Here is a 15,815-nt window from a genome sequence, read left to right on the forward strand (position 1 = left end):
CTCAAAAAATAATTATTGAAAAGTTGGAGAAATGGTTTATTTTTAACTTTTACGTTTAAATTATAAATTTTCTATTTATAATAAATTGCACCAAACAACTCTTATATCTAGTGATAAAAAAAAAAAAAAGTTTATTTGTAGCATAAATTTAATGTAATTAACAAAAGATTTTTAAAAAAAAAAAGGAAACCAAAATGACAAAAACTTTAAGAACTCATGTGAAGAGGTCATGATATGTCTGATTTCTGCAGCATGAACAAGATAGCTTGAAAAAACATTTGCACTTTTTCATGAAAATTGACAAACAACAACAGACCTTGTATGTGTGCTTCTGCTTAACACCCCCCTCCCCCTCTCTCTCTCTCTCTCTCTCTCTCTCTCGTACAAAAAAGGTGGGCAATCCCTTCCCCCCATTATCTTGCACAGAGTTAGAGATATGGATTCATATATATAGAGAGAGAAAGTGAGTGAGAGAGAGTGTGTGGCCCCCCTTAATTGCACACAACACAATACAGACAGTTTGTGAATAGTGACTTGTGAGGGTGCGGGTTTCTTTTGCATTGGGGTGGGAGGCACATCACACCATTGGTAAACCCAACTCCATTATTGTACCCGAAAGTAACACACACACACACACACACACACAAACACACAATATTTGCACAAAAAAATTGTAAAATCTCTCATCTCTCTCTTGATTGCAACTGGGTTTTCCAAATTCATGATGAAAAACCCTTTTAATTTCACAACCATGTAGAGAATTGCTCTCTCTCTCTAAATCAGATTTCTCTTTCTCTCTCTCTCTCAGAGACCCAGTTGTGATTAGAAGATGCCTAGGCCAGGGCCAAGACCTTATGAGTGTGTGAGGAGGGCCTGGCACAGCGATAGACACCAACCCATGAGAGGTTCAATCATTCAACAGATTTTCAGGTACTGGGTAATTTTTGTGTTTCAATCTTGTGTTTTCTCTTTAAAATGTGTGTTTTTGTGCTGTTTTTTTGAATGCCCACCATGTGTTTGATCAGAGTTGTACATGAGAGTCACGGCCCTGTTACTAAAAAAAACAAAGAATGGCAAGAGAAATTACCCGTTGTGGTATTGAGAGCAGAGGAAATCATGTACTCCAAAGCCAATTCTGAGGTTTTTCTCATTCATTTCAGTTGAAATTAGTTTGGGTTGGGTTTGATTTCTTGGATTTGTGCTTCTTAGTTTGGTTTTCACTACATTGATTTTGAACAATATTGCATTGCTTAGGCTGAGTATATGGATCTTGAAACACTTTGGAACCGGGTTAATGATGCGATTAATACAATCATCAGGAGAGATGAGAGCACTGAAACTGGTGATCTCTTGCCGCCTTGTGTTGAAGGTACCAATTACCCATTTATTGTTCATATACACTTTTTTATTTAATGATATTCTGCAAATGGGTTTTCTCATTTTGAAAGTAGATGAGCTCAATATTAATGCCATTTCAATTTAGAAGGTTCATTTGCTATTAAAGAAACAGTTTTTCAAATGGGTAAATTTAATTTGTACATTTTGTTTTGTGTTTTGTACCTCTTCACCATGATGTTCAGCTGCCCTTAATTTGGGTTGTGTTCCAGTAAGAGCATCCCGAAGCCAACAACACGCGAGTCCAAGAAGTTACCTCGGCTCAAGAACTCAAGAACCTGGTTGTATACCTCCTCAAATTTTGAATAACACTACCGTTGAGCGAAGCCCGCAGTTACTACCGGCCCACTCTGGAAATCAATTAACCCCCGTGAGACCTGTGGCCGTGAATTCATCCCATTTAGTTATAGAATCTACCCAAAATGTAATGCAAAAAAATCGAAACAACCCCACTAGTTCATGCAATTTTCCTTTGCCATCTGTGGAAGTTCCTCCTTCTAGCAACAATCGGTTTATGCCATGGGAAAGTAACAAATCACAAAACTTGGGTTCGGTTTATCCCTTGTACTACAGCCCCCATTTTCAACCTGAAATGGCCATGCCCCAGATGGGCTTTCAAGTCCCAAGAAACCCAAATGCCATAATTGTTGGTACTCCGGTTTTTCAATCAATGACGGAGCCTGCTAAAATGGGTTGCTTGCAAAACCTATTTTCCTGTGAGAAAGATGAAAGTGCATCAAACAGAGTCAGTCAAGCTGATTTCAGAAACAACCATGAGAAGGCACCCGAAACAGGCTTTGATTTATCCTTGCGGTTGGGTTTGTTTAAAGATCCGTGTATGAACCCGGAAAAAGTTTTGGCTCATGAAACTGATAATGTTGGTTTAAGCAGTTTGTCTCCTCATCGCAACAAGGAGTTTTCATTCTTTCCCGTGGAGACTACTACTGATAATCCCTTGGAGTGTCATAAAAGTCGGTGGAATTTTGAGGGTGAAGATCAGAATGCAGAAGCAGCAATTAGGAAGCGCAAGGCACCGTTTAATAACAATACGGAGGATGAGCTATTTTTCTCGCAACCGGAGCTTAGGTCCAACCAGTTTACTGGTCGAATGAAAAGGCCAGGTTTGTAGACAATCTTTTTGCATTGTATCATCCAATTTTTGAGAAAAAAAATCTGAGTTGCCTCGGTATATATCGTTGGAGATTTCTTTGGAGCCTATATATTCATGTACATTTTGATTGTGAACTTGCCTGCATGCTGTTGACGAGTTCCAAGTAGCAGTTTTGTCAAAGAGGCAAGTTATAAACTGATTATGTTACTGAAATAGGATAAAGACAACAAACCATCTAAGAAGAATTACAGAGTCACTTGGGATTAGATTAGTACTGTACTAAGAAGCACAAACATTAATAAGAAGGTAATGTGTGACATGACACGGCACTGATTGGACACTTTTCAACACTTAGACACATATAAAACACATTACAAGTTAAAATAAAATAACTTGAAATTTAATGATAAAACAAAAACAATATAAATTTATACATATTCTCTTCCTTTAGATTTTAAAAAATATTATCTTTAACTTAAATATTCATATATACAATATATAATAATTATTTATCCTTATATATATAATATGACATACAATTTTGCATGTGTCTCTCACATGTCATGCCTTATATTTTTGAAAATTTTTGTGCCAATGCCCATGTCCGTTCTTTTTAGGTACTGCAGGTTGAAATAAAACTTCATTATTTAAACTGAACAACCTCTTCTCCACTTAGGTGTCGTTTGGGAACAGGCTAATTTAATGACTTTTTGGCTATTTGGCTAAAATATGAGTTAAAAAAAACTAGTATGTTTGGGATGACTTTTTGACTTTTTACGAAAAGATGTACAAAAAGTAGAGAGAAAATGAAATCTTTGACTTTTGGTATAGGTTGTTGGCTTTTTGGTTTTTTTAATAACTTTTTGGCTTTTAGACTAAAAGAAACAGTTCCCAAACGAGGCCTTAGTCTTAACTCTTAACCAAGAAATAGTTGAATTAAAAGGGAAAAAAGCAAAAAAGAAAAGAAAATTCCTGACATTTGTTGTGAGTGATAAGCTGTTACTTTGATATCTCTCTGAGCAGCTTCATTGAATTAATTGTCATGTTGTTGGGTTTGATTGATCTTTCACTCTTTCTGAACCTGTCAACCATCCAACCTATAAAGCTATACTTGGTTAGGATTTAGTCAATGGAATTTTGGTTTTATAAAGCAAAAGTTATATTCTTGACTTGACGGAACATATGCTCTTGTAAACACGGGACATTTTTTTTTGCTTTGGTTTAGTGGATTGTATTTTTCTCAGTCAATTCCATTTTATAAACGCTAGATTCCCAATTTGTAAAATTGAAGGAGGAAATGGAACAATGCCTTCTTGGCCCTTGTATGAAATATCCTAGTAGAAAATATTGTAAACCACATTACATGTCATCTCTGGAGTAGGCGCGCATTGTTGCCTGTAGGCATAATCATATATATAAGAATTTTTATTTTTATTTGTTTTTTGTTGTTTCTCCTGCATTACACCTATACCTCTCCATATAGGTGCTATATGTTGCTTGGATTATGTTTCCTTATAGTCAAGATAGTAACAATTGTCGCTCTGCTATATTTCTTGGTCATCAATATTAGCCTGCATTTGGCAATTCTACCCGTAGTTTAAAGGACATTCCGTATAGTATCCTTATGTTTTTCTTCAAATCGAAGGACAATTACAAAACATGATGATCACGCAGTCAAGTTGTACTACTTGACTGGTAAGAAAGAAAGAGCTTCCTTAAGAACTAGATGACTCTTGTATGTATGGTAACCCTATCTTCTGCTACTGGTGGACTGTTGCATAGAAAGGCCAGCAGAAGCAACGCTTCTTAGCGTGCATTTCAAGCGCATTGTAATAATGAATTAGTTCTCAACAATTTTAACTTTACTGGTTCGGTACTAAAGTAGACAAGTCTTTTTCGGTAGGATTTCTCAATCCTTGATCTGATCCTATAAACCCCTCCAACTATCCAATGTACAATTGACATAACACAATAGGATCCTAAAACCTGATGCTAATGCATGCATTCTGAAATCTGTTTCTGATCTGATCTGATCCTCACTACTGCCAATTTTGGTACTGCTAATGTTGTTTTTGGTGACTATTGGATTTATTGTACTAAGATCGTTATTGCATACTTCCAATTACAAACTTCCCCCAACTCTGTAGTCTGTAGTTTGATAAGATTTGGAGCAATGCTCCATTGATTGGCAGTCCATACTTTCCCATACTGTAAACATGAGGATATTTTGGAGAAGAGAGGAGCCGCCATGTTGCCTCCACCTCCATAACCGCCCAGTCAATTTTCAAGGTGTATTTGTAATTTACCTATAAAAAAAAGAAGAAAAAATCTGTTCAGTTTCCACTTTTTATTACAGAAATATTTCAGATGAACTCTAGTTGTTCGATAAAATTGAAATTTGAAAATTAAGTATTGAAAATAGAATATTGAATTTATAATCTTCAAAATTATTTGGTATTTTTTGAAATTTAAGTGCTGAATTAAATCATCTTGTTTGATATGTAAAAAAAGTTGGAGAATGAAATTTATTAATTTTTAATTTTAATTTTACACCCTTTGTATTTTTGGTGGTGGTGGTATGGTGTGTGGTGGTAAAATAGTGGTGGTGATGGTGGTGGTGATGGTTGTGCAAGATAGGATAGAGTTGGCAAAGGCAGTGGTTGAGTGATGACGACAATAGTGGTGGTAACGGAATAACGGTGGCAAAAATATGGTGGCATGATGGTGGAGGTAGAGGGCTAATGACAGCAATAGCGGAGAGTACTAGTAGGGGTAGTGGTAGAAACACTAGTAGTTGTGTGGTAGTGGTGTGATGGCGGTAGAGGTGTTTGTGTTTGTGATGATATGGTGGGATAGTTGTGGCAATAATGGTGGCGGCAGTGATAGTGGAGTGATTGTGGTAGTGGCGGTGATAATGATTGTGACATTGGTGAGGAGTGAGGATTGTACACCTCAATGTTTTATTTTTTGAGAACATGGAAAACATTTATGTTGAAAATAATAACATATATATAGAAATAAGACCCCAAAGGGCCATAAAAATCATATGACAAAACAAAAAAAACAAGCAAAAAACAAATCTGTCAAAAAAATCAGTTATGATATAAGGAAAATCACCAATCTCACCAATCTTCTTAAAGATGTGGTCTAGAAAGTAAGATTTGCATCAAACCAAGTAAGATTTGCCTGAAATCTCGCCATCCCCGTCGACATCGTCTCCGTTGCCACTAGTCAACTCCGCTACCGCTGTGCTCCAGACATTGTCAGAAGCTAGAGTTGAGGAAAAAGTACACACATAATGGTATGGGAGAAGGCTTGAGAGAGGAATGAACTATTGTGAGTGTCGAAAATTCAAAAATTTATATCGAAATTAGGGGAGAAAGCTTTCAAAATCTATATGTCAAATATAAAAAGTCTAAATCTACACTCTAAAACTACAAATCTATATTCCATGCGTGCAGATCTACACTCTAGAAGTGTAAAGAGAGTAGCCGGAGCATCGTTGGTACACCTCCATGGTTGCATAATCGTAAGAGCTTAAAAAATTAAGCATCAAACATTTTAAATTAAATAATAAATAGGTAACTTAATGATTTGTCTTATTTTTAAGAGATGCTTAAAATTTTAAGTAATACGGATATTAATTGTTAAATACTTTATCTATTTTTATTTAATTCATTCAGTTTTAATTGTTGGATTGAGTTATAAAATATCATTACCTTGGAACTTACTCGTTATAAAAGATTAAACATTTACCCCCCAAAAATATAAAAGAAATAAAAGAAACTACTGTAGTTTCAATATCATTGCTTCAAATTTTTTTTGTAAAAATGTGAAACTATTATGTGATTTCTTATTGTAGAGGTTACATATACCAAAAAATAAAAATAAATAAATTACCATCATTTAACAATTTGAGTTATTTGATCTTTGTGAAAAATGATTTTATGACCAATTTCCAAAAGTTTTAAAAATATTTGATGAATCAAATGGTAAAAGCTCTTTAGATCAAATTGTGGGTTTTGTGGCCAAAATGTTTCCAAATCAAGATTTTTTATGAACAAGTAGAACTTTGTTTTATTAGATTGGGATTTTGTCAAAACGCGTCTGAAAATGATGTCACAAAATAATTATGTTATTTTGAGGGGTTGGACTAAGTACATACAATTAAATTATTAAAATTACAAATAATATATATTAGCTTATTTTAATTTACAAATATCTGACATAATTATTTGGTATAATTTTTATTTATAATTTATTAGACAATCAATTTAAATAAATTGAAAAACAAAAATTAATTATCTAGAATATGAGAGAGTAGTGTTTTTAATTTTTATTTTTTGATTATTAAACTTTTCACTGTTTACTATTTTCAGGAACATATTGGGTCTAGCTTTATGATTCGAACCATTACATTTTTTTAGTGTCTCTCAAGTAGGTTATCCAGTAAAAAAAAAAAACTTTATCAGATATAATCTAAAATTATATATAATTTATTCTTGATATCATACTTGATGTCTATTTTTTTGTAATATTTAATTCAAACATATAATATCTTATTAATCTAATTTTATGTATGAATAATCTATTCGAGATATTAAAGTTTAAACAGTTTGAAATACTTAACCTCAAATAGACCTGAAAAATGGTGATTGTTTGAAAAAATAGGACTTATCATTTTGTATTAAGCAATTAAAAAATATAAAAAAATATGAAAGTTTGTGATTAACATGAGATATGACGATGTGATGTTCCAAAATCAATCAATAATTTCTCGTCCTCCAGTCTACAAATTTTTTCTATATAATTATGTTAAATTTATGATTTTTGTAATCTTAAACTAATCAAAAATAAATAAAATCACACTCATGGCTTTGACGATGATGTCAGAAAGCCGTCAGAGTTCACGCATTCATTCTGATTGATGAAACAATTCGCAATCAATCTCCGATTACTTTCTTACATTCTAATTAGGGATGAGCAGTGGTTATATTAATTCGTTAAAATTGATTAAATTAAACTGATTCATCACATTTTAGATGGATACGTAATGACGAGCAGACGGTTGTGGATTGATTTTTTTTAATCCGCCAATCTGGCGGACAGATGACGGATTTGAGATTCTTTTGGCCGCAACCGAACCGCCAAACTGCAAACACCCTTAATAATTTATAAGACTTTGTGTTTTCAGTTTGTTTAAATATTATGTTTGTGTTTTCAATTAAAAAAGAGTTTAAATATTCTGTTGAAAAAAAGTTTTCAACTTGAATATCTTTTTTGAATTGAAAAAAATAAACGTATTATTTATCTATATTTTTTTATTTTTAAATCTATCTCTAAAAATAATAAATAGAAAATATGATACATGCTAGTTGGTTTTTGTTTTCACAAACAGATATAGATGTAATAATACAGAGACATACAATCTCTACTACTACTCTGTTCATGGTTTTGGTGGTTTGAATTGTTTTTATATTTTAAGAACCACAAATTCTAATACTTTATGTGGATGAGGCATGTAGTGAATGTAATATTTTAAAGTTTCAAATTTTTTTACTTTGGATGAGGCATGCAGTGATTGTAATATTTTTTTAAGTTGTTGACTGTAATACTTTATTCATTTTTTTAAGGAAGTACATAAGTTGAACTATATTGAAAATTTATAAAATTTTAAATCGCCAAATCGATTCGCATCCATCCGCCAAACCGCCAATCCGCTCAATCTACATTCGTCAGATTGGCGGACAGATGCGGATTAATTTTCTCCAATCCGCCAATCTGACGAATAAATGACAGATTGGAGGTTCCGTGGCCGCAACCGACCCGCACCCACCCCTAATTTCAATAAATTTTTGGTCTTTTAAAATTTAAAAAAAAAAAAACTAGATTTTAGATTGTATTATATAAAATAATCTCAACACTACAAACAACACAACACGACAAAACAAAATGTGGGCAAGATTTTACATTTACATTCAACTTATGATGAAAGAGACACGGCCAGCAGACCCACCACCACTGCCCAAAACGCTGCTGCTCCTGCGGTGGTGAACGGCGGAGGTCCGGCGTTGCTGGCGGCGGCGCTGCTGTTGCCGACGGAGATGGAGACTTTCTGGCCCAAAGTGCAGGGAGGACCGACGCCGCAGATGAAGTAGTAAGTCTCGTTGGAAGAGAGAGTGATGTTGTATGGGCTTGTACCTTGGATTGTATCAATGGCGTTCGACGAAATGCAGTTGTTGAAACCGGCTTTGGATACTCTTGCTACGTTGTGTGTGCCTGTCCAGTTGAATACTGAACAACAACAACTATACATTAGCGCCTTTGTTTGTGGAATTAAAGTTGGATGAGTTATTATTTTTAGATTTCATTTGTCGCTTGCCTATTTTAATAAACAGAAATGATAGACATCTTTTTTTTTTTTTTTTTAGCGAGTGGTAGGAGGAAAAAATAAATAAATAAAAAATAAAAAATTGACCAATTTCAATCGGAGTGGTGGGGTCAAGAAAAAAAAGAAAGTCTCAACCTTTTTTCTTTAATAAAAATTTAGAAAGTCATTATAAGTTGTTTTACATTATTTTATTTTATTTTTGACAAATTTTTTATAAAAAATTAAAAAATTATTAAAATAATTAATTTTCAAATGAGTTAGTGATTTTTTTTTTTTTTTTTTTTTTGGCTTTTCTAGCCAATTGCCAAGTATGTGGTGAGATTGAGTGAATGATTAATGTAATATAAATTACGTTTGCTTGTGGACTAGTGTGATAATATTAATTAGTTGAGATTAAATTTATAAAATTATGTAAAAATTCTCATTATATAAAATATGACTTTATTAATTTATAAAATAGGGCAATAAAATCTTTTTTTCCACATGAGTCGCAAGTCACATTTTTTTGTTTTTAAATTCAAAATCTCAAAGGCAATTGAAGAAGAGATTACATTGCAGATATAATTACAACGGGTGGTGATAGTTTTTTGTTTTTGTTTTTGTTTTAATTTTTGGAAGGGGAGATGGGGAGGCGTTTGAATTATGAAAATTAAAGTGCAATTTCTCTTATATTAAATGTATCAATAGTTTAATTTACCCATTTAAAATCAAGTATTTCCATAAAATTATATTATATTAAATTTTTTTCCCTATAAACAATTGAGTTAATTACACAATATATTTAAATTTTCACCAAAACACACTTTGATCCTCTACTTTCAGTTGTGATAACTAGTCTTTTATGTATTAAGTCAAGTTGTGAAGTCATCTTTATGTTCATCTAGCCCTAATGAGATCGGCGAAAATTGGATTGTGAATTACATGAGAGACAGTTAAAGTAGTGAGAGGATAATTTATGTGAAAATTGGGCCGAGCTGGGTAATGGGCCGTTATGAGCCGCAGTACAAAGGGCCGAGTAAAATGGCCATGTAAGTTACTCCGGTCGTGTGGATATTTTGAAGTTAGTCCGGTCCTAAGGTCGTGAAGCTAGTCCGGTCCGACAGAAGATCGAAGTTAGATCGGTCTAACGGTACTTTGGAGTTAGACTGGTCTTGGAGTTACACCGGTCATGACATGTTAGTTCGATCTAACCACGCCATGGGTTGTGCATGAGGAGCCGACGTAAGAGCAGTACAAGGAAGAGCTAGCTCGGCTTATTCTGCAGCTATGCATAGTCATATTTACTTCGGTCATGTTGGAGTTCGGCCATTGTAAAAACCATCTCACTTGGTTTAAGTAGTGAGGGGGGTGTTGAAGGATAAGTATTATCTTTCAAGGGTATGAATCCTAGGAGGACTCTACATGGAGAAGTAAAAGTCCTACTAGGATTGTGCCACACGAAATCTATAAGAGCTCACAAACATCACCTTTGGAGAGGTAACACACAACTTTGCTTTTTGAATACACAGAGCTTTTGTCTATTTGTCAAGCTTACTGACTTAGGCATCGGAGAGGTTTCTGGCACACACCCGCCAGCTAGCTCACGTTTGTGTTTTCAGGTGATAAAGCGACGACATACAGAGGAGCGCAGACTTGATCAACAGGATTATACGAGAAGGTTTATTTCTTTCCCGTACAATTGGCGCTGTCTGTGGGAAAATCAGACAGGACAAAACCTCTTGATCAAGTTTTACCTCTTTAGGAACAATGGCACACATTGAAGAATTGCCACAGTCCGCCATCGACGGGCAAACTCCAGATGGGGGCGCAAGGCGTGAAGGATTACCTTCTATCCCTCCCATGGCGGACTTGGAGTCCCAACGGCATAACCCCAGAAGAGATATTAGGGGAAGGCGGACTCACAGCCCCCGTCACTCTCGTTCACAAAGTCCTGACAGGCAAAGGCGGAGGGTTGATCTTCAAGTTCTGGAGGACCGCGTGAAGGAACAAGACGAATTAATAAGGAAGATGGCGGCCGACATGGAAGCCTTGAAGCGCCAGATGAAGGGAAAAGAAGTGGCGACAGGAGAGGGGCGCAAAAACAAGACGCCCCCTCGCCGCTCAGAAGACCATACAAGGCATTCAACACCATCACAAGCAGAAAGTAGAAGCCTCAGGACAGGCGACACTCAGTCTAGAACCTCCAGAACTCGTTACTCCAGGTCTAAGAGAACGAGATTATTAAGGTCTTACACGGAGGGAAGTACTTACCGACCCTCACACTCGCACCAAACATCATCTAAATAGACGGAGTTGCCCAAATCATCCGATTTGCGGATCATGCTGGAAGAAAAGGCACGATGGAAGGAGGACACCAGGGCGCGCGACCCTCGCAGAGTTTCTGCCCTTCAGCGATTGGCTCCTCGGTCGCATGGAAGCGTCGAGGTTGGAATGCCATTACCACACCCTGCTTACGAACCGACGGACAAAGCATTAGCAAGGCTGCAAACCTCGCCGTTCGTTCCGACAATTGAAAACGCGCCCCTACCTACAGGCTTCCTTCAGCCCAAATTCACTACGTACGAGGGAAAGACAGATCCCTACATTCACCTAAGCCACTTCCGCCAGGTCATGGCGGTATATCGGCGAAATGAGGCTCTAATGTGCATCCTCTTCCCATCAAGCCTTGGCGATCTAGGCTTGACTTGGTTTGAAAAACTTCCAGAAGGCAGCATAGCCTCCTGGGCACAATTGGCAGAAGCGTTTGTCACAAGGTTCAGAACAAACACCAAAACCCCAGTAGAGATCAACCAGCTACTCTCCATTGACATGGGCGAAAAAGAGACATTAAGGTCCTACAATAATCGCTACAGGGAGACATTCAACCAAATTGGGGACCGCCCTACCAATCTCGCCATTGCACAGTACAAAAGAGGCCTTCCAGTCAGGAATAGACTAAGGGACTCAATCACCATCACACCACCCCTCACCATGGAAGCCTTGATGGAAAGAGTGCATCAGCACATCAGGGTAGAAGAAGATGGCGCACGTGCCAAAATAAAATCTGGCACGACCACAGTACTAGAAAAGAAAACCTCAGCAAAGGTCAATGCGGTAGATCGTCAGAACAGAAACAGACGTGGCAGGCGTGACAATGGAGAGGACCCGGATAAAAGATGGTTGAGCGTCCGCACGGCCATAACCACGGTCTTCAAGAAACCGATCTATCGAATTCTAAGTGAAATAAGAGATGAGCCTTTCGTCAGATGGCCAGCCAAGCTAGGGGAAGCTCAGAAGGACTATGATGAAAGATCACGGTGCACCTTCCACAAAGAAAAGGGGCACCGCACTGAAAATTGCACGCCATTAAGACAGCACCTGGAGGAGCTGGTGGCAGCAGGACACTTGGATAAGTACATTGAAGGAGGGACGCAACCAGTCCCCCAGGACCATAATAACCCCAACGGGATGCCAGTCGACGTCCTACCTCAAGGCATTATCAATGTGATACATGGAGTCTTTGAACCTGAGCGCGTATGCGAGCTCAGGGGATCAATCAAAAAGGCTGAACACTTAAGAGAGGTGCTAAGTGTCCAACCTGCCATCAAGAAGGGAAAGACAGAGGCTACAAACGTCATGTCTTTTTCGGATAACGACTTGGAACAGATATATTGTCCTCACAATGATGCCCTGGTCGTCACTCTCCGAGTCAAGGATTTTGACGTCAAGCGGATTCTGATTGACCAGGGTAGTTCATGTGAAATCATGTACTACGAAACATTTAAACAATTGAAGCTACAAGACAGAGACCTGGCGCCAACCGTATCTCCCCTAATTGGATTCAACTCCATGCCAGAATGGCCCGTCGGCAAAATAATTCTTCTAGTCAGAGCAGGAAGCGTGACGAAACAAGTGGAATTCTGGGTATTGAAGGTCCCCTCCACTTACAACATCATCTTGGGCAGAACATGGCTGCATGCCATGCGATCGGTGGCGTCATCCTACCACCAAGTAATGCGGTTCCCCAACGATACCGGGGTAATTGAAGAAGTCTATGGAGATCAGATCATGTCGAAGTAATGCTTCGTCACGGTGAATGGCAGCCGCGCTGCCAAAGGATACGTTCATTCGGTGGAAGAACCTGAGAGCAATGAGCTATTCGCAGATGTCGGCAAAGCGGCGGATCAAAAAGCAGTGGAGGACTTGGTAGAGGTAAAAATAGATGAAAAGAACCCGGATAAGTTCTTTTTGCTCGGTTCGTCGTTGTCCAGCACTGAGAGATTAGAGGTCTTGGAATTCTTAACCTCTAACATCGAAGTGTTCGTCTGGACGCCCTACGACATGCTAGGCATTGATCCAAACTTCATCTGTCACCAACTTAATGTCCACCCATCCGCCAGACCAATCATCCAACCCACACGTAGATCGGCACTCCACCACACTGAGATAGTGGCGGAAGAAGTAGATAACCTGCTGGAGGTAGGAGCAATTAGAGAAGTACACTACCCAAGATGGATCTCCAACACAGTCGTAGTGCCAAAAAAGAATAGCAAATGGCGTGTCTGCGTCGACTATAAAACAGTCAACAAGGCGTACCCAAAAGACAGTTTTCCTCTACCACGGATAGATTAACTGGTAGACCTAACGGCGGGGCACAACTGACTTAGCTTTCTGGATGCATACAGAGGCTACCACCAAATCGCTATGCATGAACCAGACCAGGAGGTCACATCCTTTACAACACCAAGAGGACTATACTGTTACAAGGTCATGCCCTTTGGCCTGAAGAACGCAGGGGCAACATTCCAACGAATGGTCACCAAAATGTTTAAACCATTGTTAGGAAGAACGATGGAGGCTTACATCGACGACATGGTGATCAACAGCAAGGATGCGAATGACCATCTCAAGGACTTAGGAGAGATGTTTGAAATCCTGAAGAAGCACAAGTTGCGCCTCAATGCATCTAAGTGTGCATTCGGATTAGGATCTGGCAAATTTCTGGGCTTCCTTGTGACCAACCGGGGTATAAAAGCGGACCCCTCCCAGATCAAAGCAATTCAGGTTTTGGAGAGACCAAACTCAGTAAAAGAAGTGTAGCATCTCACAGGTATGGCAGCCGCGCTCAATCGGTTCATAAGCCGATCGTCAGATAGACTACGACCATTCTTTCAAGCTTTAAAAGCCATGTTCGAATGGGACGAAGAATGCGACCAAGCTCTGGAAAGCTTGAAAGAATACATGTCCTCTCCACTATTGCTGGTCACCCCAATGCCAGGAGAAGAACTCTTCATGTATCTGGCAGTCTCTCAGCACGCAATTAGCGCAGTGTTGGTCCGTGCGGAAGGAATTCAACATCTGCCCATCTATTATGTCAGCAAGACATTGCTGGAAGCCGAAACAAGGTATTTGCCACTAGAAAAACTGGCATTAGCCTTGATGATGGCCTCCAGGAAATTGGCACACTACTTTCACGCCCACACCATAGTCGTCCTCACAGCTTTTCCACTAAAAGCTTTGTTTGAGAGGGCGAACTTTTCTAGGCGAATCTTGAAGTGGGCAGTAGAGTTGGGACAATTCGACATCAAATTCCAACCCAGAACCGCAGTAAAAGCCCAATCTTTGGCAGACTTCGTCGCAGAGTTTACTCCCGGAAGTCATCATATCTGCCCAGTCGACCTAACTGACACAACCGAACTAGGGATGGAAGTTGACGCCGGAATAGCGCAACCCCTAGTAGAAGGTACTCAGTCAGACTCCAAGGCAAACCAGACTAAAGACAGCAAGGAAGAAGCAAACCAAGACTCACCAACAAATAAAGACTTGGTACAATCAGATAGCGAGGGGTAGACAGCAAGCATGGACCTTGAAGAAAACACCAGCAACATTCTTGACCCCACGACATCATCCGACCCCTCCACTTGCTGGAAGTTGTTCGTTGGTGAGATGTGGAAGCTCTTTGTGGATGGAGCATCCAACCGGTATGGTGCAGGACTTGGCATAGTCCTCATCTCACCCGACGGCCTGATTGTGGAGTAAGCAATCAACCTTGGCTTCCCAGCATCAAACAACGAAGCGGAGTATGAAGCACTTCTCGCAGGACTCAAATCAACATACTATATGAAGGCCACCGAATTAATGGTCTACAGCGACTCACAGCTGGTGGTAAACCAAATTTCTGGCGACTATGAAGCAAAGGATGATAGGATGGCCAAGTACCAAGAATTGGTCAGAACAGAAATCAAGAAATTTGAAGTAGTGAGGATAGAACAGATAGGCAGGGAAGAAAACGGCAAAGCAGACGAACTAGCAGGCTTTGCTTCAATGGCAGATACATCCATCCCTCATCCCTTGCTCATCGACTACTTACCAAGACCAAGCATCGAAGACCCGAAGCAGAAGACGTATGCTGCGCCGATCTAGGCCCTTTATGGATGGATCCCATTATACTATTCTTGAAAGATGGCATCCTACCGGAAGAAAAGAAAGAAGCCAACAAAATTAGAGCAAAGTCACAGCGATTTTGGCTCTCCCCATCTCTAGCATTATACAAAAGTCGTTCTCAGGACCCTATCTAAAGTGTGTCCACCCCAGCAAAGTGGAAGCATTCTTATACGAGATACACGAAAGGGTGTGCGGAAGCCATCAAGGAGGAAGATTGCTAGCTTACAGGGCCATTTCGCAAGGATACTGGTGGCCATACATGCAGGCAGACTCAGAAAAATATGTGAAGAAGTGCGAGAAATGCCAAAAATTCGCACACCAAATACTCAGCCAGCTAGAGAACTCCTACCACGGACTAGCCCATGGCCTTTCACAATGTGGGGCTTGGACATAGTAGGACCACTTCTAACAGCACCCGACAACAGGAAGTTCTTCCTCGCAGCAACAGACTACTTCACAAAGTGGGTAGAAGTAGAAGCATTGGCATCAATCAAG

The 15,815-nt window shown here is 38.8% G+C and overlaps 1 protein-coding gene across 4 annotated transcripts; it reads left to right on the top strand.

Moving 5' to 3' along the window:
* The first annotated feature begins 202 nt into the window (after window positions 1-202).
* On the top strand, window positions 203-2,748 carry LOC114271323 (uncharacterized). 4 transcript variants are annotated; one of them, XM_082870267.1, is made up of 5 exons: window positions 203-319; window positions 809-930; window positions 1,026-1,140; window positions 1,255-1,369; window positions 1,581-2,748. In XM_082870267.1, the coding sequence occupies exons 2-5, from the start codon at window positions 830-832 to the stop codon at window positions 2,522-2,524; spliced, it is 1,275 nt and encodes a 424-aa protein (XP_082726393.1). In that variant the 5' UTR covers window positions 203-319; window positions 809-829; the 3' UTR covers window positions 2,525-2,748. The 4 variants fall into 4 exon arrangements, with proteins under 4 accessions (XP_082726393.1, XP_028068740.2, XP_028068742.2 ...); XM_028212939.2 differs by having other exon boundaries at window positions 230-588; XM_028212941.2 differs by having other exon boundaries at window positions 237-319; window positions 1,608-2,748.
* The last annotated feature ends 13,067 nt before the right edge of the window (window positions 2,749-15,815 follow it).

Source organism: Camellia sinensis, chromosome 5, assembly GCF_055761805.1.
Source record: "Camellia sinensis isolate YWXY chromosome 5, ASM5576180v1, whole genome shotgun sequence".
NCBI lineage: Eukaryota > Viridiplantae > Streptophyta > Magnoliopsida > Ericales > Theaceae > Camellia > Camellia sinensis.

Bases quoted from the DNA above. Each gene is read 5' to 3' on its own strand.
- LOC114271323 (XM_082870267.1), top strand. From the start codon at position 830: ATGCCTAGGCCAGGGCCAAGACCTTATGAGTGTGTGAGGAGGGCCTGG. The intron at 931-1,025 runs GTACTGGGTAAT...GTGTTTGATCAG, and splicing joins ATCATTCAACAGATTTTCAG to AGTTGTACATGAGAGTCACG. The intron at 1,370-1,580 runs GTACCAATTACC...CATGATGTTCAG, and splicing joins CTTGCCGCCTTGTGTTGAAG to CTGCCCTTAATTTGGGTTGT.